This window comes from Tupaia chinensis, unplaced genomic scaffold (genome assembly GCF_000334495.1).
Source record: "Tupaia chinensis unplaced genomic scaffold, TupChi_1.0 Scaffold000602_1, whole genome shotgun sequence".
In the NCBI taxonomy this organism is placed as follows: Eukaryota; Metazoa; Chordata; class Mammalia; order Scandentia; family Tupaiidae; genus Tupaia; species Tupaia belangeri.
Window position 1 is genome coordinate 45,128 of NW_006160120.1, and position 26,049 is coordinate 71,176.

General features: G+C 49.1%; 4 protein-coding genes and 1 pseudogene across 5 annotated transcripts; 3 read left to right on the top strand and 2 right to left on the bottom strand.

The window, feature by feature from the left end:
- The first annotated feature begins 93 nt into the window (after positions 1-93).
- ZSWIM3 (zinc finger SWIM-type containing 3) lies at positions 94-15,001 on the top strand. Its single transcript, XM_006158526.3, has 2 exons — positions 94-552; positions 12,610-15,001. The coding sequence occupies exons 1-2, from the start codon at positions 398-400 to the stop codon at positions 14,537-14,539; spliced, it is 2,085 nt and encodes a 694-aa protein (XP_006158588.1). The 5' UTR covers positions 94-397; the 3' UTR covers positions 14,540-15,001.
- ZSWIM1 (zinc finger SWIM-type containing 1) lies at positions 464-19,328 on the top strand. 2 transcript variants are annotated; one of them, XM_006158524.3, is made up of 2 exons: positions 464-552; positions 17,607-19,328. In XM_006158524.3, exon 2 carries the CDS (start codon positions 17,744-17,746, stop codon positions 19,112-19,114), a length of 1,371 nt encoding a protein of 456 aa, XP_006158586.1. In that variant the 5' UTR covers positions 464-552; positions 17,607-17,743; the 3' UTR covers positions 19,115-19,328. The 2 variants fall into 2 exon arrangements, with proteins under 2 accessions (XP_006158586.1, XP_006158587.1); XM_006158525.3 differs by lacking the exon at positions 464-552 and adding an exon at positions 16,382-16,790.
- Positions 4,906-6,656, top strand: LOC102499244 (phosphatidylinositol-glycan biosynthesis class W protein-like; annotated as a pseudogene).
- A 1,171-nt stretch (positions 19,329-20,499) lies between the features above and the next one.
- Positions 20,500-22,209, bottom strand: SPATA25 (spermatogenesis associated 25). Its single transcript, XM_006158527.3, has 2 exons — positions 21,784-22,209; positions 20,500-21,415 (listed from the first exon to the last, which is right to left on the bottom strand). Exons 1-2 carry the CDS (start codon positions 21,836-21,838, stop codon positions 20,784-20,786), a joined length of 687 nt encoding a protein of 228 aa, XP_006158589.1. The 5' UTR covers positions 21,839-22,209; the 3' UTR covers positions 20,500-20,783.
- Positions 22,210-22,917: 708 nt separating this feature from the next.
- On the bottom strand, positions 22,918-26,007 carry NEURL2 (neuralized E3 ubiquitin protein ligase 2). The gene is made up of 2 exons (XM_006158528.3): positions 25,066-26,007; positions 22,918-23,411 (listed from the first exon to the last, which is right to left on the bottom strand). The coding sequence occupies exons 1-2, from the start codon at positions 25,805-25,807 to the stop codon at positions 23,296-23,298; spliced, it is 858 nt and encodes a 285-aa protein (XP_006158590.1). The 5' UTR covers positions 25,808-26,007; the 3' UTR covers positions 22,918-23,295.
- Between the last annotated feature and the right edge of the window lie 42 nt (positions 26,008-26,049).

Here is a 26,049-nt window from a genome sequence, read left to right on the forward strand (position 1 = left end):
AAGCAGGATGAGGATTATGAATGGTTGGTGCGCCTGTCAGTCCTCACGTGGGTGTGGCTACCTTTCTCTACCGGTTGGGGAGAATAAGTGCCAGTCTGGGGACCCGCTGTGATTGGACGTTACAGGGAGGGGGCGGAGCCTCAGGGCTGAATAATTAGAATTGAGCGTCGTTTCCTCTTCCCCCCCCCCCACCAGGCAGCGGAGACGCCTCATCCTCGTTTAACACCGTCAGGCTTAAGGCTCCTCCTGAGCCCCGCCATAGGCCACCAAGTTAGGGCGGACCCTTAAGATGCCCTGTGCCCACGCCAGCCTGTAAACCCTCCTAGTGTAATCTCTGACCCCTGGTGTTTCTAGGCCATAGCTGGGGCCAGCCCCGCGTGTGGCCGTGGGGACTGTCATGGAGCTGGGCAGCTGCTTTAAGACCTACGAGGACTTCAAGGAGTGCTTCAGCGCCTACAAAAAGGAGAACAGGTGCTCCTTCGTTCTCAGGGACTGCGTCTCCGTCCGCTTCCACAACCTCAACAACGGCACCTCCATCCGTGAGGACATCCTGTAAGGGCGGGCCGGGGCGGGCCGGGGCGGGGCAGGAGGGTGGAGTGGAGGCCGAGCAGCCCTCCCGAGGGCGTCCTGGAGGAGGAAGGAATGCACTTGGGTCCAGTTCTCCCTTTGCGTAGCCATTCATTCAACAGGCACTCACTGGGCAGCTGCTGTGTGCCTCAAAGGGCATCGCTTTTTGACCACCCACTTGACTGGCTCATTCACGCCTTCATTCGCAGGCTTTTCCAGAATACATAATAGCTGCAATGTCTCCCATTTTCTGGTACCTGCAGTATTCCAGGCACAGAGTAAGGCCTTCCCAAATAGATTGAAAATGCCCTGACGATAATTTCCTTCATCAGTTTCTCTTCACAAAGCAAAGACATGACCATTTGTGGGTTAGTTTCTTCATTCCCTTTGTAAGTGGTTCTTGAACACTTGATATTACTGTGACAGCCATTTTTCTAACGCGTGCCTCATCCCAGCCAGCGTTTTTTATTTTATGCACGCTTTACCCTGCAAGGCTGTTTTCAGAATTATAGATAAATGTTATTTTTCCCATTTGACGCTTGAGAAAACAGGTGTACAGGCGAAGATGGGATTTGAAAACTCAAATGCCTTTAAGGACTCAGGTGAAATGGCCTGCGATAAGAAAGTTTAATTAATTTTACTCACAGAAAAAGATGAAATAACAACTGTCCCAGGTGTTTGTGCACGGACAAAATGGAGAGTAGGTTCCATCTAATCACCTCTGGCTAATGGCTGCCACATGAAAATGAAGATCCAGTGTTGTCAGAGTTTGGGGCAAGAGTTGTCAGAAATTCAGACTGTGGGGTGCAGCCAGTAGCATGGTGATTAAGGTGTTTGGCTCCCACATAGCCAACTGCATGATTCAAATCCCAGACCTGGTGGCTTAAAAAACACACTGGGAGGGAACCAGCAGTTAGCGGAATGGCTGTGTCGCTGGACTCCCACGTAGTCGACCGCGGACCCGGTGGCTTAAAACTCACACGGGGCGCGTGTGCGTGTGTGCCCAAGATCTTGAAGGGAGAATGGAGGAGAAGGAATTGCAGCGTGACCATCCCTGCTGGGGGGTGATTTCTCGCTTTCTGTCTCTATGTCTCTCTGTCTGGCGAGCGCACGCATCCTATAGTGAAAACCTCTCAAAAAAAAAAAAAAAAAACACTGGGAGTGTGAGTGCATGCTCAAAATATTTTTTTAAGAATTACTTAATTTAACTGAATTTAATTTATTATTATTATTTTAAATAATTAATTTTTTTAACCTTATTTATTTTAATTTGACCAGAGAGGGACAGAGTAAGAGAGAGAAAGGGAATGTGAGAAAGCAAGCCGCCAGGTCTGGGACTTGAACTGTGGTTGGCTATGTGGAAGTCCAAAGCCTCTAACCACCACACCACTTGCCGGCCCCTATTATTATATATTCTTTAATTATTTTATTTAACTTTATTTATTTATTTATTTATTTTTAAATTTGAACAGAGAGCAGAAGAGAGAGAGAAGGAGTGAGAAAGCAAGCCGCCAGGTCCAGGACTCAAACCATAGTTGGCCATGTGGGCGTCCAGTGCCCTTAGCCACCATGCCACCTGCTGGCTGCCCCTCCTATTATTATTATTTTTAATTTGACCAGAGAGAGGGAAAGTAAGAAAACAAGCTGCCAGTTCCAAGACTTGAACCACGGTTGTTCATGCGGGAGTCCAGCACCTTAACCACCACGACACCTCCTGGTCCCACATGCTCAAAATCTTAGGAGAAGAATGGTGAAGGGATTGCAGCATGGTCATCCCCCAGGGGTGCTTACTCACTTTGTCTCTCCCCCTACCCCAGCAGACAAAAGAGAGATGCAGAGAAGGACTTGACAAATGCCTGGGCAGTGGGAAACAGCTTTGCGCGGAATACTGGTTTCTCTGGGATGGGACTGAATGCTTAGTTACTGAGTAGCATTGGAGCAGGTTGACCAGAAGGAGCTGCAGAAGGACCTGTGGGAGCAGGGGCACAGATATATGAAAGCAGGTGGCATGTCCGAGAAACTGGGGTGTCATGGGCGGCAGGAGATGAAGTAAGTCACCGTCCACCTGAAAGGTCTCTAGGTACCGTTGTTGAGGTGTTTGAATGTTAGCCTAGGTAGATGGCACCTTGCTAAGTGATGAGAGGAATATAAAAAATGTACACTTGAACCAGCTGGTGGCGGAGTGGTTAAGGTGGCTGGATCTCTCTTGGCTGACTGCACAGTTCGAGTCCCAGACTGAGTGGTTTGAAAAGCACATTGGGGGACCAGCAGTTAGCATAATGGCTATGTCGCTGGACTCCCACGTAGTCGACTGCGGTTCGCGTCCAGGACCTGGTGGCTTAAAATTCACGCCGGGCATGTGTGCACGCATGCCCAAGATCCCAAGAGGAGAACAGAGGAGAAGGGATTGCGGTGTGGCCATCCCCCCTGGGGGGTGATTTCTCGCTTTCTGTCTCGCTGTCTCTCTCTGTCTGGTGAGCGAGCGCACACGCCCAAAAAAAAAAAACAAAAAAAAAAAAAAAAAAAAAAAGTCAGATCAAGTTAGAAAATGGAAGCTTATCAGGCCGACAAAAGAGCAGTGTGAGAACAGGGATTCAAACTGGTGATGGGAAGAAGCCAGGCCACAGCAGTCATGGAACAATGGATCAAGTAAAAGGAAAAAGTACCTTGAACCTCCTTCTGACTGGCTGTTGCACATTAATCTGTTTATAACAAGTAGAGCTGCTTAAGCTGTTTTGGCCCTAGCTGATTTAATTTCCCTGAGTCCTACTGGCAGGGTGTAAAGCTTACCTTCATGTTTTGTTTATGATTAGAGTTAGCATTTTAAAGAAATGAGGATAGTGGGACCAGCAGATAGTATAGCAGTTACATTGCTGGACTCTCACATGGCTGACTGTGGTTCGAGTTCCAGACCCAGAAGCTTGAAACTCACACCAGGCATGTGTGCATGCATGGCCATCCCTCCTGGGATGACTTGGGGGTGACTTCTCTCACTCTGTCTCTCTCCGGCAAACGCACACACACTATGGAAAAAAAAAAAAGTCTCTCAAAAAAAAAAGAGAAAGAAAGAAATCAGGATACCTTAAGTTTGGGCAGTTGGCCTTTGGGCATATCTAAATTGTGGTTTCTGTTTATTTTTCTTTAACGTCCCTGTCAAATGGGAGTCCCTATGATTTCACGCCCAGTTTCCCCTTCCCTATGTGGATCCAGTTGTGTTACCACTATGCCACCATCATTTAAAAAATTCCACTCACATTTTTCCACTGTTTACTATGAAGTGTTTCTGGGGCTGTTTTGGTTGCAGTTAACTGAAAACTGACTCACGGCTTATTAGTTGCTGGTACTTCGAAGCCCAGAGCCAGGGCCCCACAGCTGACTGTCTCGGCGGCCATGGGTATGGGCATGGGCATGCTTCCAGTCTTCCGTCTTCGGTCTCAGCTCTGCCCTCCGGATGGCTCCCAACAGGACACAGTGCAGGAGTCGCATCCCGGAAAAGAAGCCTTCCTTGGTCTGGGACAGATTGCCTGTTCCGTTTCTTTTCCCAGAACTGGGCCATTTTCCATGCCCATTCCTAATGAGATTACCCTAATGGGCTCAGATTAGCCCTGAAGCATGGAGCTGTGTGGGGGAGGAATGGCAACCTCGGAAAACCAGCCCTCTGATAGGAAGAAAGGGACAAAAAGATGTTGGAACCAACCAACAGCACCTATCACAGCCTTTTAGATGAATTCACCCTAAGTGGTCCTGATTATTCTCGGATCAAGTACTGATTCTTCCTAGACCAGCATTCTGTTACTGTTATTTCCATGTTTATAGATAAGGAATTGGAATCTTAGAGAAAAGGAAGTAGCTTTTTTTTTTTTTTTTTTTTTTTTTTAGAGAGTTTTGCTATAGGGTGCATGTTCTTGGCAGGTGGACAGAGAGAGAGAGAGAGACAGAAAGTGAGAAATCACCCCCTAGGGGGGGATGGCTGCACCGCAGTCCCTTCTCTTTTCGGGATTTTGGGCAAGCACAGACATGCACCTGGCGTGAATTTAAACCGCTAGTTATGGAACTTGAACTGCAGTCATCTACGTGGGAGTCCAGCGATGTAACCATTCCGCCATCTGCTGGTCCCATAAAGTGGCTTTTCTAAGGTTATACAGTTAATAATTGGAATTTAACTCACATCTTCTGACTCTTAGGAATCTTGTCCGTAACTCGTTATATAATATAAGGTGGCTTTACCTACTCTCCACCTACAAAAATCCTATTTATTGTTTAAGGTGTAATCGACCCACAGCACAGATCCGGGCCAGCCTCATCAGGCAGTGGTTGAAGGCTGAATAGAAGTCAGATCCCACATGGCCAACCAGGGTTAGAGTCCCAGCCCTGGCCTGTTCATACTGGGTCTGCACACAGCCCAGGATCCTGACAGGGTGGATAACTGGAAGAAAAAGAATTGTCATGACTAGGCCCCACTGGGGTGTCACTCTTTCTCTCTCTTCCTTTCTCTCTCTCTCCCTCTCTCGTGAATTCCTGATTATCTTCTCACAGTGCTTATGTTCTTCATATACCTGGAGAACTCGGGTCTTCATTGACTTTGGTACCCTACTAGTCCCCCTGGTGGTCACTTGGACCATTTTGTCTTCATTTGCCCTCCTTGAGTCGCTTATTGAAATTATCTTTTGGGAAGGACAGTGTGTCAAATATACCAAAGAGGACTTTTATGTCAGAGTGCCTGTCCAGAAAATCTTTGAGAAATTCTTAGAAGTCAATCTGGAGGCACTGGCTGGTGGCATGGTCGTTAAAGGCACTGGACTCCCACATGGCCGACTACGGTTCAAGTCCTTAACATGGCGGCTTGCTTTCTCACTTTCCCTCTCTCTGTCTCCCTGTGTTCCTCTTTGGTAAAATTAAAATAAGTAAGTAAGTAAATAAATAAATAAATAAATAAAGTTAAAATAATTCTTAAAAAAAAAAAAAGTCAATCTGGAATCAGAACACATTCCAGCCACCTCTTGTTTCTGTGTAATTAACCGTGTATTTACTGCTACTGCCATTTTGGCCATGGACTTCCCACTTTTTCCCAGAAGATTTGCCAAAGCTGAGCTCTATGGAACAGGAGCAATGGATTTTGGAGTAGGTGGCTTTGTTTGTGGGAGTGCAATGGTTTGTCCAGAGATGAGGGGGAGAAAATACATGGAAGGATCCAGATTTAATTCTTTTACAAAATCACTGTATTCGGTTTGGCCATTTGTCTCCCCAGGAGTAGGCTGATTAGTCATTAGTCATTATAAAATCAGTAGGCTATCAGGAACATTTAACTGAGTGTGGAGTCCATTTTTTTCACCCTAGTAGTTGTGAAATTGATGACATCACTGCTCTTATTTTTTCCCTACTGGATTGTGGCCATCAGCATTATTGTATTATACCAGCAGCCCTTGACTTTACCCCACTAAAGCGGTTAATTTTGTAGGTCACCGATGGCAGTGGCACAAGAGTTGGCTTATTAAATGCTGACTGAGAAGGAATAATCTCCGTATTCGGGTGTGTGGCAGTATATATGGCTGGTGTACAAACAGGGTCCTCTGTGCTTAAAAACAAACCACCTATCAAAGACTGGATGAAAGTAGCATGTTGTCTTCTACTAGCAGCTGGCAGCCTCCTCATATCTCTTTACATAGTTCAAATAAATGTAGAAGCAGTATCTTGAAGAATGGCTAATTTAGAGCCTTTTGTATTTGGATAGTTGCCTCTAGTCTAATCCTTCTTAGTAGTTTATTAATGGGTGATATAATTATGAGTTTTGCCAAATTTCTGATTAAAGAGGTTCTAGTGCCATGTTCTTGGAATCCTACCCAGTCACCCACTACAAATAAAAGGTATTCAGAATCTCTAGTAGCTGAAAGGAACGTAGTCTGTTTAATCACAGCTGTGAATGAAAGCCAGTTTCTTGCTGTCAAATATAACTGACCTGATCCATCTGATGGTAGATACATTACACAGCAGTACTTTACGGTCCTTGTTTGTGCTTCATTTCTGTGTTTACTAACTGTTTAATTACATATGCACTATATTAGCAAGATAAGACTTTAAAATTCCAATGATCAATAGCAATAGGGTGTATCTGTATTTTGGCAATATTTTAATGGAGGGTTTAGAAAATGTGCATTTGGCAACCCAATGTTAACCATATTTAATATAAAATTAGTGTCAGTCCTTCTCTAAAACAGTTCTGATGCTTAATTTTTTAATGTATCTCAATCTCGGTACTATAAAACAAACCAACAGAGAATAAAAAGAAAAAAAGAAAGAGCTTTATGATCGACAGCAGTATTTTTCCTTAGAGTAGCGCAAACATTCACTAAACACATAAAGCCAATGGAATTTGATGAACTAGAGTTAAGCCAAGATGTTGAGCTTGCAGAAGATTAAGGCCCAGTCTAAGGACTTGAGGAAGGCTTCCTAGAAATGATGATCACATGTAGACCTAAAGGTAAAGGACGCTTTGAGATGAAAAGTGGGAAGGCCATTTCAGATATAGGAACAAGTGTGAGAGAAGAGACAATTTAGTGAATACAGAAAATTGTAATGATGTAGGAGTGCTATGTGATCAGACCTAACACCCATGCTGTTCATGTTCTATGCTCATGAAGAATTAGAGACGTAGACACAGGACAGTAAAGCGGAGTTTATTAGGGAAGGAGGAAAAGCTTCCAGTGCAATGGAAAGGGGACCCAAATGGGTTACTTAAGAGTAGCTGGATGTGAGGGGCTTTTAAGTCTGAGCAATGAGCCAACTTTTTGATAAGGAAGTGGGCTTTAGAAAATGGTTACATGGAACTATGGGACCAGCAGATGGTGTAATGGTTACATCGCTGGACTCTTACATAGTGGATGGCACTTTGAGTCCCGGACCCAGTGAGTTAAAACTCACACCAGACATGTGTGCCCAAAATCCCAAAAGGAGAATGGAGAAGGAATTGTGGTGTGGCCATCCACCCGGGGGGATGATTTCTCACTTACTCTCTCTCTCTCTTCTCGTGCTCTCTTTTCTCTTTCTCTTCTCTCTCGCGCTCTCTCTCTCTCGTAATCATGCCCTGTAGCAAAAATCTTTCTCAAAGAAGAAAGAAAGAAAATGGTTATATGGTAGTCGTGATTTATGACCCTATTTTTTATGGGGTCAGCAGACCATAGCGTTCTATACTTCTTTTTAGAATACAGTTACTAAAGGGCCAGCAGGTGGCTGGCGTGGTGGTTGAGGGTACCAGACTCCCACATGGCCAATCATGGTTCGAGTCACAGACCTAGTGGCTTACTTTCTCACTTTCTCTCTCTCCCTCTCTGGTCAAATTAAGATAAATAAATAAAGTTAAAATTTTAAAAATCTTGGGACCAGCAGTTAGCGTAATGGCTATGTCGCTGAACTCCCACATAGTTGACCACAGTTCAAGTCCCAGACACAGTGGCTTAAACTCACGCCAGGTGCGTGTGCGTGCGTGCCCAAGATCCCGAGAGGAGAATGGAGGAGAAGGGATTGTGGTGTGGCCATCCCCCCTGGGGGGTGTTTCTCGCTTTCTGACTCTCTGTATCTCTCTGTCTTTCCGGTGAGCTCATGCATCCTATAGCAAAAACCTCTCCAAACAAACAAACAAAATTTTAAAAATCTTTTTAAAAAAATACAGTTACCTATTTAAAATCAGCCAATTATGTTAAACTAGCATATCTGCCTTTATTGTGTTACTAACCTGAATAGTAAGGCCTTTAAAGTGATTTTTCTAAGGAAGTATTTGAATGCGTTTTGTTTGGTATTTATTCAATAAAGTACTTAATTAGTGCTAAAAAAAATACAGTTACTAAATAAAAACTGTTGCTCTTAGGTACAGTAGCTTTGAGTCCCAATGCATCCAGCTTTTTGGCCGTGAAAACTTAGTCACTGGGACTCCATCTTGGGTCTTTACCCTGTGTGTGATCAGTATCCCTGTCTCCTGCCTTACTAGCAAGAAGTCATAAATTCCTTAGAGACATGTAAAAGGAGTATATATTGTACATTAACTAGACCATAGAGGGAAAACATAGACTTCATTAAAAAGAAAAGCAGCGAGGGGGCTGGTGGGTGGGGTGTGGTTAGAAGCACTGGATTCCCACATGGCCGACCGTGGTTTGAGTCCTGGACCTAGTGGCTTGCTTTCTCACTTTCTCTCTCTCCATTAAATTTACATTTAGTTGTTTTCCCTTTCTTTCTGTCTCTGTCTTTGGTCAAATTGAAAAATGATAATAAGGGGCTGGCAGGCGGCGCTGGACTGCCACATAGCCTACTGCGGTTGGAGTCGCAGATCTGGTGGCTTGCTTTCTCACTTTCCTTTTTACTCTCTCCCTCTGTGTCTCTCTGGTTAAATTTTAAAATTAAAAAAAAAAGTAAATAAAGTTAAAATAATTCTTTTAAATTTTTTAAAATTTGAAATACAATGATAAGAAATGGAATTAAAAAATAAATACTTCTTTTTTAAAAAAAAAGAAAAGAAAAGCAGTGGCTTCCCTCCAAGGCCTTACCCTATCCACCTGTAAGTGGGCCTAACTCCTATCTCATTATTCCCTGGTTTGTCTTTCTAGGACACAATAAATGAGATAATAAAGGGTGGAAAACAAGCCTGGAGACAGGCAGAGCCACATGGTGTCACCCCTCACTGCCTGGTCAGCCCTTCCTGGCCCAAGCTAGAGGTGGTGCTGCCCCCACGCCATGCACACAACAGGTACAGACTTTTTGGCCCCAGGCCCCTCCACCCTGTTTTCCTAAGCTTACCTCACAGGGTGAGCAAACAGGACCAGCTGGATTTGAGTGTTTGGGAAAGAGGGGTTGGGGTTCCCAGGCTGTGCTGTGTCAGGCCAAGGGCTGAGGGATTTTTTTGTTTTGTTTTCCGCTCTGGTCTATGGGTTGTGACACTCCCCGTAGAGCAAGGGCAGAATCCATTCCACCTACCGGTGCTCCTCATCCATACAGCACATCACTGATAAGCGACCCTGAGGCGGTAGCATTGCTAGGTGTTTGGACACACTTAGGGATAATTCAGTCTTGAACTTGAGACATCCCACCCCATTGGAAAGGCTCTGCATAAACATATGATAGACTGTCACAGTCTTAAGAGCTATAATCAGAATGGTAACTGGGGCTGGCAAGTGGCATGGTGGTAAAAATGCTGGACTCCACATGGCTGAGCACAGTTCAAGTCCTGTACCTGGCAGCTTGCTTTCTCACTTTCCCTCTCTCTCTCAGATCAAATTAAATAATAATAATATAATAATAATAATAATAATGAATAAAATTAAGTAAAATAATTTTTAAAATAATGGTAACTAACTTTTTTTTTTTAACTTTTCTTGGTCTTATCCTTTTTTTCATTTTTTTTTTTTTTTTGAGAGGTTTTTACTATAGGGCGCGTGCGCTTGCCAGACAGAGAGAGACAGAGACAGAAAGCGAGGAATCACTCCTCAGGGGGGATGGCTATTCCACAATCCCTTCTCCATCCTCCTCTCGGGATCTTGGGCATGCACGCACATGCACCTGGTGTGAGTTTAAGCCACCGGATCCAGTACTCAAACCGTGGTCGACTACGTGGGAGTCCAGCGACATAGCCATTACGCTAATTGCTGTTTTGTATTTAACAAAATTTACATTTAATTAGCATAAATCTTTATTTTATTTTACTTTATTTTGGAGTTTGTTTGTTTGGTTTTGCTGTAGGATGTGTGCGCTCACCAGAGAAATAAATACAAAGAGACAGAAAGTGAGAAATCACCCCCAGCAGGGATGGCCATGCTGCAATCTTCCTCCTACATTCTCCTCTTGGGATCTTGGCCACACCTGCATACATGCCCAGCATGAGTTTTAAGCCACCAGGTTTGGGACTCAAATCATGATCAACTACATGAGAGTCCAGCGACATAACCCTTATGCCATCTGCTGGTCCCATTCAGGGTAGATTTTTTTTTTTAAGAAGTATTTATTTATTTAATTCCATTTTGTTGTTGTTGTTGTTGCTATTATTATTATTTAATTTGACTAGATAGAGAGAGAGAGAAAGGGAAAGTGAGAAAGCAAGGCGCCAGGTCTGGGACTCGAACCATGGTTACCCATGTGGGAATCCAGAGCCCCTAACCACCACAACACCTGCTGGCCCCCAGCGTAAATCTTTAAAGCCCTGCTGGCCCCCAGGGTAAATCTTTAAAGCATGCAAAATGCTTTTTTCCATTATGCATGCAGTGCCTTATCAATCAAGTCAAAGATATTACCATATACATTATCAACAGATAACTTGTCATTCTTGTGTCTGTTAAATTTTTTTCCCTTGGAACCGGCAGATGGCGTAATGGCTACATCGCTGGACTTCCAGGTAGTCAACTGCGGTTTAAACTCACGCCAGGCACTTGTGTGTGCGTGCCCGGGATCCCGAGAGAATAATGGAGGGGAAGGAAGTGTGAGGTGGCCATCCCCCCTGGAGGATGATTTCTCACTTTCTGTCTCTGTCTTTCTGGCAAGTGCACGTGACTTATAGGAAAAACCTCTCCAAAAAAAATAATTTTTTTCCCTATCGTAAATAACTGTTAAGCATAATAAAAGGCTGAACCAAGCTCTGGGCTAAATATTTTGCCTGTGGCTCATTGAGTCTTCATAACAACCCTAATGAGATCATCTTATTTTGATGCGGAAACTGCACATAATGGTAAGGTGACTTGCCCAAAACAGAACAACTTTGAGTGGCAAAGCTAGGATTCAAATCCAGGTGGCTGGCTTCTGAGGTCAGGAAAAATTCCTGTGGTCTGAGAGTCTCTACAAAGGCCTGCTGGAGAGGTGGGGACCTGATTTGGGCTTGAAGCATGGGATGAATGGGAGTAGGAAAAGAAAATGGACAGATAATTTAATTACCCGTCTCCTTTGGATCATCACTGGCAAAACTAGAAGGGACCTTAAAGATCATCTAGTCCAGTGGATAGCAAACTTTCTTAGGATGTGGATGTTTTTCTTCAAATGAAAGACACTCGGGGACCAGCAGTTAGCGTAATGGCTATGTCGCTGGACTCCCATGTAGTCGACTGCGGTTCACGTCCCAGACCTGGTGGCTTAAAACTCACGCTGGGCACGTGTGCATGTGTGCCCAAGATCCCCAGAGGAGAATGGAGGAGAAGGGATTGTGGCGTGACCATCCCCCCTGGGGGGTGATTTCTCGCTTTCCGTCTCTCTGTCTCTCTCTGTCTTTCTGGCAAGCGCACGCGCCCTATATGAAAGACACTGGGCTACCCTCTGGCCTAGTAGCTAAGGTGGCTAGGTCCCACATGGCTGACCCTGTGGTTCAATTCCTAAACTTGGCAACTTGTAAAACATGCCAAGTGCATGTGCAAGAGTGCCCCAGATCCTGAGAGGAGGGAGAAATGGAGGAGAAGGAAGTGTGGTATCAATATGCTTTCTCTTTCTCCCCTGCCCCCAGCACACTGGCCTGGGGGCAAAAATTTGAAAAAGAAAGAAAAACAGATCATTTAGAGATAGCTCTTTAAGAGGAGGCCCAGATACACCCTAATTCCTGAAGAGCTTGGCTGATAACCACTGGCCTAGTCCTGTCCTTAGAGCCTCCTATTATCTTTGCTATCTGGAGGAGGAGGGGAAGACAGCATCTCCCAAAGGCAGGTAGAAGGGAACCCGTTTTAAACTGGGAGCAACCAGCCGGGCAAGCCAGGTACTTTTGTTGCTGCCTTGTGTTTGGTCCCTTGTCTCCGACCTCAGCTTTAATTGTTGGCATCTACGAATAGCACCAGGGAGGGAAGGAAAGACACTGGGACCTAGGCCTGCTGTAGGAGAATATGAGAGAGGGGTGGCTGGGGAAGGTCTGGGAGAGGGAGCTGAGAGTACTTTGAGACCAAAGAGTTCATGTCAACCTTCCTTACATTCTATTTAACACTGGGGTGTCCAAGAATCTTATTAGCCTATTGAAAATCCTTCAGGGCCTTATCTTATTAAAAGAGAGGGGGCAGTCAGCATCTCACTCACTGTCACCTCTGCCTTCCCTAGATATGTGCGGGTGAAATTTGTCTGTATTCGGACCCAGTCAAACAGGAAGAAAACACGGGCGGCGAACACGTGCCCAGCATATTTGCTCCTACAGTACAGCGAGAGACTAGATAGACTGTTTATCAGTGAACTGAACACCCAGCACACCCACGTCGACTCCAGAACCACTGGCCCAGGAGGAGACAGCACTGGCAGAGCTCAGAAGACAACGTGCCTGCAGAAATTCCAGCCCATGCCCACAGTCCAAAAGGACCTTGGTACCGTCACAAAGTCCCTGGTTGAACCATCATTTTGCCTAAATAAGGTGCATGTGCCCTCAGAGCCAGAGCAAGAGGGACTCACCCCTTCTGACCTGGCTAAGATAGCGAAAGTGATGAAGAACTTTCTTAAGGTAGATGAGGGTTCCATGGCCTCCTTCAGTGTGGGCAACAGCCAAGATCTAGACCGGCTCAGCTTCCAGAGCAGCAAGATGAGCGACCTGTTCATCCGCTTCCCAGAGAACCTCTTGCTGCACCGGGTGGAGAACACACAGGGCCACATCCTTTACGCTTTCTTGGTGGAGAACAAGGAACGAGAGGGTCGAGTGGTGCACTTTGCTGTGCTCAGGGCCGAGACGGCCACCTCTGTGGCCAAGATGCTGAGCATCTTCACAGAGTTCAACTCCGACTGGCCCAAGGTCAAGGTGGTCTTTGTGGACCCTTTGTTCCCTCACCGGACTGTCCTACAAGAGATCTTCCCTGCTGCCCGCATCCTCCTGTCCATCTACCACACCACCCGGCTTTTGGAGAAGAAGTTGCATCGTAGTTCGGCAACTCCGTCCTTTAAAAGGCTCATGAAAGAAGCCCTGCGGGAGGCTGTGTTTGTCACTTCCGATGCCAGCCTGAAAAATCTCTGTCATATGTCCCAGGCGCTGCTCGAGGATGATCTTTTCAGCTTCCTGCAAGCCCACTGGTTCTCCTGTGAACTGCTCTGGTACATGCACGTCAGGAAGGGCCTGCACGCATGCAGCACCTACATGGACAGCCTGGACATCGTCACCAGCAAGGTGTCCAGCCTCTTTCGGGAGCAGCAGTCCCTGCTGGACTGCATCCTCCGCTTTGTGGATTATATAGACTTCTTTAATACCAAAGGCTTAAAGAACGTGCCCACAGCTCCTCCCAAGTTGAAGAGAGCCCGGCCAGCAAGCATGCCGCCAAAGTCCAAGAAGGCTTTTGGCATCTGTGGGGAGAGCATTGGCAGGCCCCCTGTGGGAGAGACAAAACCAGAGGCACGGCAGGGTCAGCTGCAGGGGCACCCACAGGCGCAGCCTTCCCAGGGTGGCATGCTAGACACTCTGCACCAGAGCTCTGAACTAGCCTACAAGCTGTGCCACAACGAGTGGGAGGTGGTGCAGAACTCCACCCACCTGGTGGACATGGCCGGCTCCTCGGTGGATGTGCAGCTGCTTGAAGACTCCCAGCAGGTGAGCAAGGATGGCTGCAGCTGCAGCTGCTCCTTTCAGCAGTGGTACCACCTGCCGTGCCGGCACATTTTGGCCCTGCTTCACACCAGCCAGCAGCCCGTGGGGGAAGCCATGGTGTGCCGCCGGTGGCAGAAGAAGTATCAGCACCTCCTTGGGCCCAATGGGGAGCTCCAAGACCATAGTGTGGTTCCCAACACAGGTCAGCCCGAGAAACAAGGACGCAATGACAAGATCCAGGACCTAAGCAGGGAGCTAGCCAACCTACTAATGCAGGCAGAGGGGCCAGAGCTGGAGGAGCGCTATTCCACCTTGAGCACGATTGTGGACATCTGGGCCGGTCCCTGTCAGTCATCTGAGTCCCGTCATCAACCAGGAGACTTTAAGGATGTGGGTCGCCTCCCTTTTCTCTGGGGAAAGCAAGAGGAAGGGGAGGGACTCCCTTCTGCTGCAGCCATGATTCATAATTAAAGCATTCACACTGGCACATTGGACCACAAACCCCTGCCATTGAAATTTGGACAGTTCCGAGTGGGCAGGACTAGTTAGTGGTCAGCACTTTAACCACTGTCTTCCTTAGTAGGGCTAGGAAGATTATTTCAACAGGGAGAAGAACCCCACTGTGTGACAGTGCTTTGAATCTGTACCCTTTCAGCCCTATTTTTGGCTTTCTTTGGGAGCCTCATTCATTGTTCAAGGCCAAAGTAATCTCCATGCTGAAAGGTCACCTCTCTTCCTCCCCAATCTCTGAAATCGTATCTTATTTGACCTAGACAGATGAACCCCCTGCTCCAGGACAGGGAGAGACAAAATAGGTCTGCTGTCAGGGACCAAGGGAGGGAGGGAGATCCTTGCTATCACTGCTCTTTATGAAGATTCTGTTATTTGTTCTTGTTTTTATTCATATTGAATAAAGTTTTTTATTTAAAAAATCAAATCAAATAAGGGAAATGTGTTCTGCTTGATCAGGGAAGGAAAGGGAATTGCATAGCAGCAGGACTCCTGACTTTACTGTCAAGAGTGGGTGTCTTAGGGTGGATATATTGTTTGTTTTCTTTTTTGAGAGAGATTTTTGCTAAAGGGCTCATGCATTCACTGGAAAGACAGAGACAGAAAGTGAGAGATCACCTCCTGGGGGGATGGCCACAACTCAACCCAGTGTGAGTTTTAAACTGCCAGGTCTAGGACTTGAACCACCGGGGACTATGTAGGAGTCCAGCAATGTAGCCATTATGCCATCTTCTGGTTCTGAGGGTGGATATATCAGTTTTAAAGGAAAATGCGAATTACCAGTCTAATGAGGTTATGGAGCCAAATAGAACCTGATGCCTTGGATTTCAAGACAGCAGTCCACCACTTTGCCCTCTGCCTACCAACTGAGGCTTCGGCACTGATTTCAGGATACTTTATGTTCTGGCAGGAGGAGGCCAGATAGATCGGGAGGAAAGACACCTGGATCCTAGGCCTGACTGTCAGTGCTTGTTGGGGGCTGTGGGCAAGTCCTTAATTGCTTTGATGATGGTTTTCCTATTTGTAAAACTTTGTGTGTTGGCCTTTTGTAACCCTGAGTTTCTCCTCTACATTTATATAAAACTACACACACACACACACACACACATTTGTTTATCATTTTTGCCAGAGGATGTGTGTGCTTGGGGGGGAGGAGGAACCCAGCTGGGCATGGTCACACCACAATCCTCTTCCTCCATTTCTCCATCCAGTCAGGCTTTTGGGTATGCATGCACATATACCTAGGCCACCAGGATCAGGATTCAAACCCAGGTCAGCAATGTGGATCCAGATTCCTATGCACTGGGCTTAACCGCTGCACTAGGAGGTCGGCCCTAAATGACGTTTGATGCAGTATTAAGCGCCAACACTGACTTCTAAATCCAGGTAGCCACCAGCTTTCTAAGACTGCCATCTTCAGGGGAACTGACAAGAGCTGGCAGTCAAGTCGGCCCTGGACCTGATCCGCTAGGACCTTAAACAAGTCGCTGCGCCATTCTGGGCCCGTTTCTTCTGTAAATACTGGCGGGAGATGGGCTGGACAGTAAGGTTGGCTCTCTCAAGAAGATCAGGACTTCAATTCCAAGAGTTGGAGCCCTGACTCCTAAAAGAGGCAGTCTGAGACTGGGATTCAGTTTCCCAGTAAGATAGAATCCCAGTACAACCAAAGCACCCTCTCCTAATCCTCGGGGATTTGGGAATTCGACAAGGAAAAAATAGAAATTGTAAAACACTGGTATTTATTTTTCTTTCCCTTTTAAGCCTTTCAAGGAATTTCCATAGTAACATGCCCATCCAGGGGTCTAGCTGAATGGAGGCGCCAAAGTCCCTGCCTCAGGGCGCAGACTGGCCTGGATGCCGGCGTCCTCAGGTGTTCTTTGGTTACTGCAGGCCGAGCCCTTGTAACGTGGTAACAGCGCCCGCCCACGAATCACTGGACTACGATTGGTCCGTGGCCCTAAAGCCCGAACACGAACTGCGCAGGCTATTGGCTCTAGTCCTACAAGGCTGACGCTGTGATTGGTGAGCCTAGGGGCCAGTCAGACTCGGAGGCAGGGTCAAATAGGGAGATATGGCGACAACGAGAGCCTGTGGGTGAGTGGTTTCTGAAGGGGTGGAGGTGTGAAGCACCCGATCACCGCGATCTGCCTTCGCACCGCTCCCAAAGAGGTGGGAGGTTGTCAGACACCCACATCTCCCACGCAAGTTACAGGTGAGAGCTCAAGGGATGTGTTCTCCCTCTGCTCCTAGTTTTTGGACCCCATGTGCCGTGAATCGTAATCAAGATTCTGAGCCCAAGACTCGGCTTCCAGCTACTTACAGAGTAGTGGTGGGCAAGTCACTTAATATCTTTGAGCTTCAGTTTCTCATCTGTAAAATGGGGACAATAACTGGTGTAGAGCTAAAGAGAGGAAATATTTGAATAGAGCATTGCAGCTGATAGCAGGAGGCGCTGTATACATTTGTTGGCCCTATTATATGGTGGAAGGAATTGAAACCCAGAGACGGTCACTGACTTGCCCAAAATCACACCAGTTTGGAGCAATTGCAGTTCTCTCCTGCATAGCAGGATCACAAAAGACCAGATGCCAGGAAGTCATTTGTAAATATAAAGTACCATATACATAGTTAAGATGGTATTTAAAAAAAGAAAGCCTTATATAACTGTGGCCTTCATGTCTACTTAATTTTCCTGGAACTATATTTTGCATGGCTGGCTTCTCATCATTTGAGTCTCAGCTCCTGTATCAGCCATCCTCCTCTTCCCCTTCTACCCCCACAGGCTTTCCCTGACCATCTTAACTAAAGCATCCCTCCCTTCTCCAACTTACTCTCTGCTATGTCCCTTAATTTTGTGGTCTTTGTAACTTTCATTATCTAGTATGCCCTTATTCATTAACATGTTTATTACATATCTCCCCCTAGAACATTGCTGACGCATAGTAAGTGTTCAATAAATAATTGCCTGGATGAATAACTGAAGAGTAAATGCCTTCCTGTCTCCTTAAGCCTCTGTTCCTCTCCATAGGCGCAGCTTTGAAACTAAATCTGACAAGTACAGTCCAGCCTGAAGCCTCAGCTTACTTGAAGCTCAGGAGACTGAAAGCCTCTCAGACAGCAGCCCTGCAGAGAAAGTATTTTGACTTTGGCATTTAGGTCTCTCCCATGGCCCTGACTGTGCTGAATGGGCTCCTGATTAAGGACTCAGGCCCACCTATGCTGCTGCACCAGCTTAGCAAGAGTCCCCAGTTAGATACCTTCAGCTACCAGAGCTGCTTTATGCAGGAAGTCTTTGCCCATTTCCCTGAGATCTTATTTATCCACCGGACCTATAACCCCAGGGGCAAGGTGCTATATACCTTCCTGGTGGATGGACCTCGGGTGCAGCTGGAAGGTCCTTTTGCCCGGGCAGTCTACTTCGCCATCCCTGCCAAGGAAGATGCTGAAGGCCTGGCCCAGATGTTCCAAGTGTTCAAGAAGTTTAACCCAGTGTGGGAAAGAATCTGTACAATCCTAGTGGACCCCCACTTCCTCCCACTCCCCATCTTAGCGATGGAGTTCCCTGCAGCTGAGGTTCTATTTTCAGCTTTCCACATCTGTAAGTTCCTCCAGGGCAAGTTCTATCAGCTGTCCCTCGAACAGCCTGTGGAAAGGGTGCTCCTGACCTCCCTGCAGAACACGATGTGCTCAGCCACCGCAGGCAACCTGCGGAAGCTGTACACGCTCCTGAGCAACTGCATCCCCCCGACACAGCTGCCTCAACTCCATTCCCACTGGTTGCTCAACGACCGCATCTGGCTGGCGCACCGCTGGAGAAGCCGAGCTGAGAGCACTCGCTATTTCCAGAACCTCGAGGTCACCACCCGCATCCTCAGCCAGTTCTTTGGTACCACCCCATCTGAGAAACAAGGTGTGGCCTCTCTGTTCCAGTACATGCAACAGAACTCTGGAGACAAGGCAAGTTTCAACCCGGGCTTGAGTCACCAGAACGATCACGACCCCTCGGACCCCAGTCCCGAAACCCCCAAAGTGGAGCAGTTGGTAGAAGCCCGTATCCAGCACTCCCTCAATGCCATTTGCACAGGGCCGGCAGCCCAGCTCTGCCTCGGAGAGCTTGCAGTGGTCCAGAAATCCATGCACCTCATTGGCTCCGGCTCAGAAAAGATGAACATCCAGATCCTGGAGGATACCCACAAAGTGCAGCCCCAGTCCCCCGCCAGCTGCAGCTGCTACTTCAACCAGGCCTTCCACCTGCCCTGCCGCCACATCCTAGCCATGCTCAGCGCCCGCCACCAGGTGCTCCAGCCCGACATGCTGCCAGCTCAATGGACAGCAGGCTGTGCCACCAGTCTAGATGGCATCCTGGGCAGCAAGTGGAGTGAGACCCTGGATAAGCACCTGGCAGTGACTCTCCTTACTGAGAAGGTGAGTCAGCTTCTGCAGCACTGCAGCAAGGAAGAGTTTGAGCGGAGGTATAGCATCCTGAGGATACTGGCTGACAGCTGGATCGGCCCTTATGAGCAGGTCCAGCTCTGATGACGCCTAATGGCCAGGATGCTCATGCACGTGTACACGCTCACACGCCCCCACACGTACACAGCACTTCCGTGGGTCCTCCTCCTAGAAGGACAACAGGATTTTCTACTCTGTCATAGATAGCCTGCTACCTAGAATGTGTCCAGCTCCATAAGGCCGGAGTCAGCAAACTTTCTGTAAAGAGCCAATAGTAAATATTTTACTTCATTGGTCACACAGTCTCTGTTGTATATTCTTTGGTTTAGTTTTTAGTGTTTAGGTTTTGCTATAGGGCTTGTGTGCACACTGGGGAGCTAAAGAGAGGGAAAATGAGAAATCACTCCCCAGAGAATGGCCATACTGCATTCCCTTCTCCTTCACTCTCCTCTTGGGATTTTGGGCACTCATGCACTTGTGCCTAGCGTGAAACACCGCAGGGCCTGGGACTCAAACTATGGAGTCAGCAAAATGGATCCAGCTGACTACTTAACTTTCGGGCAACCTGCTTGCCCCAGTTTGGTTTATTTTTGACAATTTTTTCTTAAGATAAAAACCATTCTTAGCTCAAGGGTCTTACAAAAGCATTTGCTGCTCCCCACCCCCTGGCCCCCAGTAAGTGAAGAGATAAGATGATCTGTTGCAGGCTGGGGTTGGTAGCAGCTGCCGGTCATGAGATAGCTCACCTGACCCACCTTCCTGCATGAGCCGGCCTGGGAGATTCCCCACAGAGGACGCCCCTCACGGGAGGTGGCTCCCAGCATTCTCTCCTTGCTCATCCTGGGGTCAGTAAGGCTGCATGCTGCTTATTCCAGCACTTGTCTAGTTCCTTGTTTCCGTTTAGGGCTTATCATAGCGTGACCCTACATCTGAATCCTGGCCTGCCTGACTTATCAGCTCTTTTTCCGCCTTTTTACTGGCTTTAGAACTCTGGGCAAGTCACCTCTAAGCCTCTGTTTATCTGTACAACTGGGGATCCCCACGGGGTTAGTAAGATTAAAGAGCAGTAATGTAATGGGCCAGGTGTCGGGGGGGTACTCAGCTAAGTTAATTTTCCTTCCTTGTCTAGGGTCTTATCACCTGTCCTCAACAGGCTGGGTAACTTAAGACAGATACATTGCCTAGCCTGTATACAAGAAATTTCGGATCGTCTTTAAAACAATATAAAAGAAGCCTTTTCTCTTCGAGTGGGGCTCCCTGCCTAGGGCACGTCTTTTCTTTCCTTTTTTGCTATAGGGTATGTACACACAGTGAGAGGGAAAGTAAGAAAGCACCCCCCCGGGGGGGGGCATGCTGCAATCCCTAGCCCCTCAGGATTGGTATGTGTATGGGCACGTACACACACACAAACACACACACACACACACACACACACACACACACGCTGTTTTTCAAGCCCCGGGTCCAGAACTCCAACCACAGTCGGTCATGTTGGATCCAGCCACCTTAACCTGCATGCCATCTGCTGGCCCCTCTCAGGTCATTTTAATCGTTTCTATGACAAGACCTATCCCCTGGCTTAGTGGTATCTGGAGTGACTTCCTGGGGCCTGGCGCCCCAGTAGAGGACTGGACTCCGTCAAGAGTGGCTCAGCCACCCACATTCTCCCCATCCCTGCCCACCCCTCCCCACCCTGTCAACCCAAAAACCATACAGAGAAGCCACCCTATATGTCTGGTGCTATTTCATCCAGCTACAAGCAAGAGCCAGGATGCTGGCCCCTCCTGGATCTCACTAGGGTCATCTGCCCAGAGGCTGTGTGGGCATGCATCTGCTCCCACTGTGCCCCCTCCACGGCTCCCTCTGGCTCTGGGTGGGCCATCACGAAAGCTTGAGCTGCCCGGATCAGATCCTCTTCCCGCAGGCCTGGGACGGGCACAGTGGGGATGCCAGCAATCATCATGGCCAGGGTAAGGATGCAGATGTCAGGCTGAGAGCCGGCCTCCTTTCCCCCTGCCTCAGAGGGTATGGGCAGAATCCCTGGTGACAGCCCACACAGCAGCAGGGGCCCAGGCCTGCTGGGACCACCCAGGTGTAGAGCTCTGCTTCTGGAACAGCCATCTTCCCAGCCCAAACTCTCCAGCTGCCTCACTGGGGGCAGTTTGTGGCAGTATCTGCTGTACTCCTTCCTCCGTGGTGTCTCCCAGCCAGCACCCCCAGGGCAACCCCTGGCTTCCGGTACTGCCAGGACTGGGCCCCACGTCTGGGCAGCAGGCATCACCTGCTCAGCTTTCTGGCGCAGTGGGCCTAGTCCACCAGAGGCCACCACCACTGGCTCTACATGGCTATAGAGGCCCAGGGATGATCCCGGAGAAGCAGCCCCACCTGCAGAGAGGAATGAGATGGGATGTTATTCTTGGTCTCTTTGAGGAGCAGCCCTGAGGGGCAGGGCATAGAAGCAGGAGCAATTAAGACCAGCCCAGGGGACTGTCTAGAGGTTGGGCACTAGCTGTTACTCAACCCGTGTCCCGGACACTGAGCGGGTGATGGAGAAGTGTCAGTTGAACGAATGAGTAAGCAAGTGGCAAGGACTTGCTATTGATGGGCAAGGACTTATGGAATGGCTTTTCTTCTGAGAATTAACTCCAGGGACACCCCCCGAATGCTCAGCAGAACCTCTAACCCCCAGAGCCAGGATGCAACCTCTCAGGGGAACTTGCTGTGCCCCTTCTGATTCCAGGAGCCCCTCTCACCTTGGCCAGAAGTCAGAAGACCCGGATGAGTTTGTGGAGACATGAAGTAGGACATGGCTGCCCCAAAGCCCCTGTTTGTGAGGAAATAGTCATCTGCCTCCTGTCCCACTCTCTGCACCCTTCTAGAACATTACCTCACAGTCCCTCCCCTTTGCACCCGGAACCCACCTCACAGCATTGGCCTGTTCCTTCTAGAACCTTGATATGACAATGGGATGGGGTTAGAAGAGCACTGGACCAGGACCCGGGTTCTAGGTTCTTGCCCTAACCTTGGGTAGGTCACCCGGGCAGTTGCTTCTTGCTATCCTCATCTGTAAAGTGTGTGTGATGACTGCTCTCTGCCTCACTAGTTGTGAGGATGAAATAAGATCAAGTGTGGGGGACCAACAGTTAGCGTAATGGCTATGTCGCTGAACTCCCATGTAGCCGACCGTGGTTCGTGTCCCAGACCCAGTGGCTTAAACTCATGCCAGGCGCGTGTCCAAGATCCCGAGAGGAGAATGGAGGAAAAGGGATTGCAGTGTGGCCAACCCCCCCGGGGGTGATTTCTCACTTTCTGTCTCTCTCTGTCTTTCTGGCGAGCACACACACTCTATAGCAAAAATCTCTCTAAAAAAAAATAAGATCACGTGTGGGAGCAAATGACCAGACACAAATAAAGGCGTCTAGTGCTCTGTGCCCTGCAGTGAGACAAGGAGCACACTGCCTCACTGCCTGCAGCCACTTGCTGTGTGACCTTTGATGAATACATTCTCATCTCTGGGCCTTTGCTGGTCTAAGAACACCGATTCTCAGCCCAGGCTGCACTTTAGATTGGGAAGCACTGAGTATCCTGATGCCCAGACCCATTCCAGGTCAGTTAAACCAGAATGCTAGACTCCCCAGGGGAGTATTTACAAAAAGCAATGTCTAGAGGCAGGCAGGTGGCATGATGGCTCTGCAGCTGGATCCCACATGGCCGGCTGCACAGCTCGAGTTTGGACCCAGTGGCTTGAGGCATGCAACGTGCATCCCCAAAGTCCTGAGAGAATGGAGAAGAAGGGATTGCAGCGTGGCCATCCCCCCATGGGAGGGTGATTTCTCACTTTCCCTCTCTCTCTCTCTCTCTCTCTCTCTCTCTCTCTCTGGAGAGTGCACATGCCCTATAACACATACAAATTTTTTAATTTAAAAAAAAAAGCAATGTCTGGTCTCATCGCTCAACAAATCAAATGAGAATCTCCAGAGACATTCTGTTAGTATCCCAGATAATTCTAATGAGTACCAGGCCAGGAACCGTTACCCTACATGAGATCTAAAATGCTCTCTCTCGCTCTGACCCGCTGACCCGCAGTGATTCTAAGAGAAGTGCCCCTCACAGGCTGCAGGGCAAGGACACCCTCCAGTGATCAGAGTCCGCACCAGCTGTTTATTTCTGGTCCTGGCTAGCAGCGGTGTAGCCAGCTTCAGACTGGCCACTGCTCTGGGGCCAGGATGCACTCCTGCGGCCCCCCTCCAGGGCGGTGGCAGGCTTCACTCATACTTGCAGAAATCCTTGAGTCCTTTGGGCAGGTGCAGCCCATCAATGGCCAGCCGGTGCACCACACTCCTCTGGATCACCAGGCGGCACAGAGTCTGCAGGGATGGCACTGTGGAGAGAAGGCTGTCAAAGGCAAACTGAACTGGAGGGTGGGCCTGAGGCTGAGAAGATCTGGGTCTTGGTCCCCACTTTGCCATTAGCTCGGGCAAGTCCCTTCTGCTCTCTGGGCCCAGCCTGCTTCACCGGGCTGTTCCTATGGCTCAGATAAGCACCTCTTCCTGAGCTTTCTCCGGGGCTGCAGCCGGTTTCTATTGACACTCAGCACAGTCCCTTCCCCCTTCACTTAGTTTCTGGGGCAGTGGTCTTCTCTGATGTGCCGGTGCAACGGTCACCTATGGCACATGCCTGGCACAGAATAGGTTCTAGTTCACTGAATTCAGAAATGTGGTCTTAATGGGAGCTCACCAGGGCTGTAATGAACCAGACCGCAGGATTAAGGAGCTCTCCTGCCTTGGAAATGCTGCGCCCCTGGGCTGGCTCAATGGCCTGGTGGTAATACACTGCTCAAGAGAAGCTGGATCCCACGTGGTGACCACAGTTCGAATGAATCCCAGCTGGGACAGCCTGAAACACCTCGAACACTCTGCCCAAGATCTGAGGAGCTGGAGGACTGGATGCAGGGGATCACAGCATGACCAGACCCCATGTAGAGTGTTCTTCTCTCTCTGACTCTCCTAAGAGTATACACCATGCTATTATAAATAAAGAAGAATAAAATCATGTGCCTAAATCTGAGCATTCTTAAAGGCCAAGGAGGCCCAAGATCTAAAAAATCTGTTTAGAATCCTTACCCTAAGTTAATACAGAAAACATGATCAAAGGATTACTTTTATTTTTCTTTAATTTGCCAGAGGGCACATGTGTTGGCCAGAGAAGGAAAGTGAGAAAGCACCCCACAATCCCTTCCCTTCTCTAGGCACTCACACACACTGGGTGCCTACCAGGTCTGCAGGCTACAGCCTCTCCTTGGACCATGTGAGATCCGTTCCCTTTAACTACTATGCCAGGGGCTGGCCCAACAATGCCGTTTCTTTTTTTTAAGTGTTTGCCATAGGGCATGTGCTCTCCTGTCAGCGTCTCCCTTCCCCCTACCCATGGGGGATGGCCATGCCACAATCCCGTCCCCTCCACTCTCCTCACAGTGTGAGTCTTCAGCTGCCTGATCTGGGACTCAAACCATGTAGTAGGCCTTATGGGATCCAGCTACCTTTAACCACCATGCCACCTGCTGGCCCCAACAATGACATTTTAACTGATGCAGATGAATATTTGGAGGCCCAGGGCCCAAGGGAGTGACTTGTGCAAGATCACAACAGAGGTGTAGTTTGAAGCCAGATTCTCCCACTTCTTGTTTTCTGTTTTGCTTTTTGAAAGATTTTTTGCTATAGGGCGCTTGTGCTTCCCAGAAAGACAGAAAGTGAGAAATCACCCCTGCCCCAGGGGGGATGGCCACACTGCAAACCCTTCTCCTCCTGGGATTTTGGGCATAAGCTCCAAGCTGAGTGTTTAAGCCACCAGGTCCAGGACTCAGACCACCGTGGGCTAGGTGGGAGTCGAGACACAAGCATTACGCCATCTGCTGGGCTCAGATTCTCCCACTTCTAAACTGTGCTGGATAGAACAAATTAGGTAGGGTGTCCTAGCAGGTTCCTGTCCCCACACTGGCCCAGGAGGGGTTGCTGGCCAGAGGGTGGAATACCTACAGCCATACTCGAGCTGGACCAGGCGCACGCTCTTAGTGGAGGCGAACACATCCACCACTGCGTAGAGAGGCTGGGCAGCTGGCAGCCCCCGGGCGCTGGGGCCCATGTCCTCGCCGTTGATGACGATGTGCATGTCGGCCGTGCCATCTGGGCGCGGGCAGAAGAGAACGCCCAGGCGGCTGCGGCGCGCAGTGGGAGGCAGCACGTTCAACTCATAGAGCTGGTCCAAGAGGTGGCTGTAGAGCCCTGGCCGGCTGCGGCCCACTAGGCGGTCCCGCGGAATTCGGAACTGCTCGATGCACAGATACGGTTCCATCAGGAGGGCCGGGGGTCGGCTGGGGGCCACTGCCTCCGACTCTGGGCGGCCTTCCCGAGGCACGCGGTTGTGGTGGCGCGTGATGGCGAAGACCCAGGTGTGGCCGAGGCTGACCAGGTCCGGCAGCGAAAACTCAGGCACTGCAGCCAGACTAGCCGGGTCCAGCGCAGTCAGGCCGAGGCGCAGATGCCCGCACCAGCCCAGCTCTTTCTCCTCGATCTCCACCAGGAACACCTGGCCCGGGGCCAGCGGCTCGCGACTGAAGCACACGCCGTGGGCGAAGCTCTCCACGCGCGTGGCCCGCGTCCCAGAGGGGTCGACGCGGATGTTGGCACCGTGCACCCGGTGGAACCGAGTGGGAGGGGGTTCTGGGCGCGCGGGTGCCCAGGGTGCACCGGACAGCACCGGCTCGGAGGCAGCAGCCATCTCCCCGCCCTGAGGCAGGCCAGCAGGCGCCAGCGGCTATTTTGGGCCGCGAGATCAGATGGTGACCTGGGGGAACTATGTGAGGCATTTCCCCTGAATCTGTCACTCTCCGGGGGTCCTAGCGCCGCTTGCTCAGCCATTCCACCTAAAAGGGAGCACCCCGGGGTGGCTGGGGTAACCTGGCTGCCCACACCCGGGTCATGTGATCACCAGCGCGCGGGTTACGACCAATGCAGTCTGCA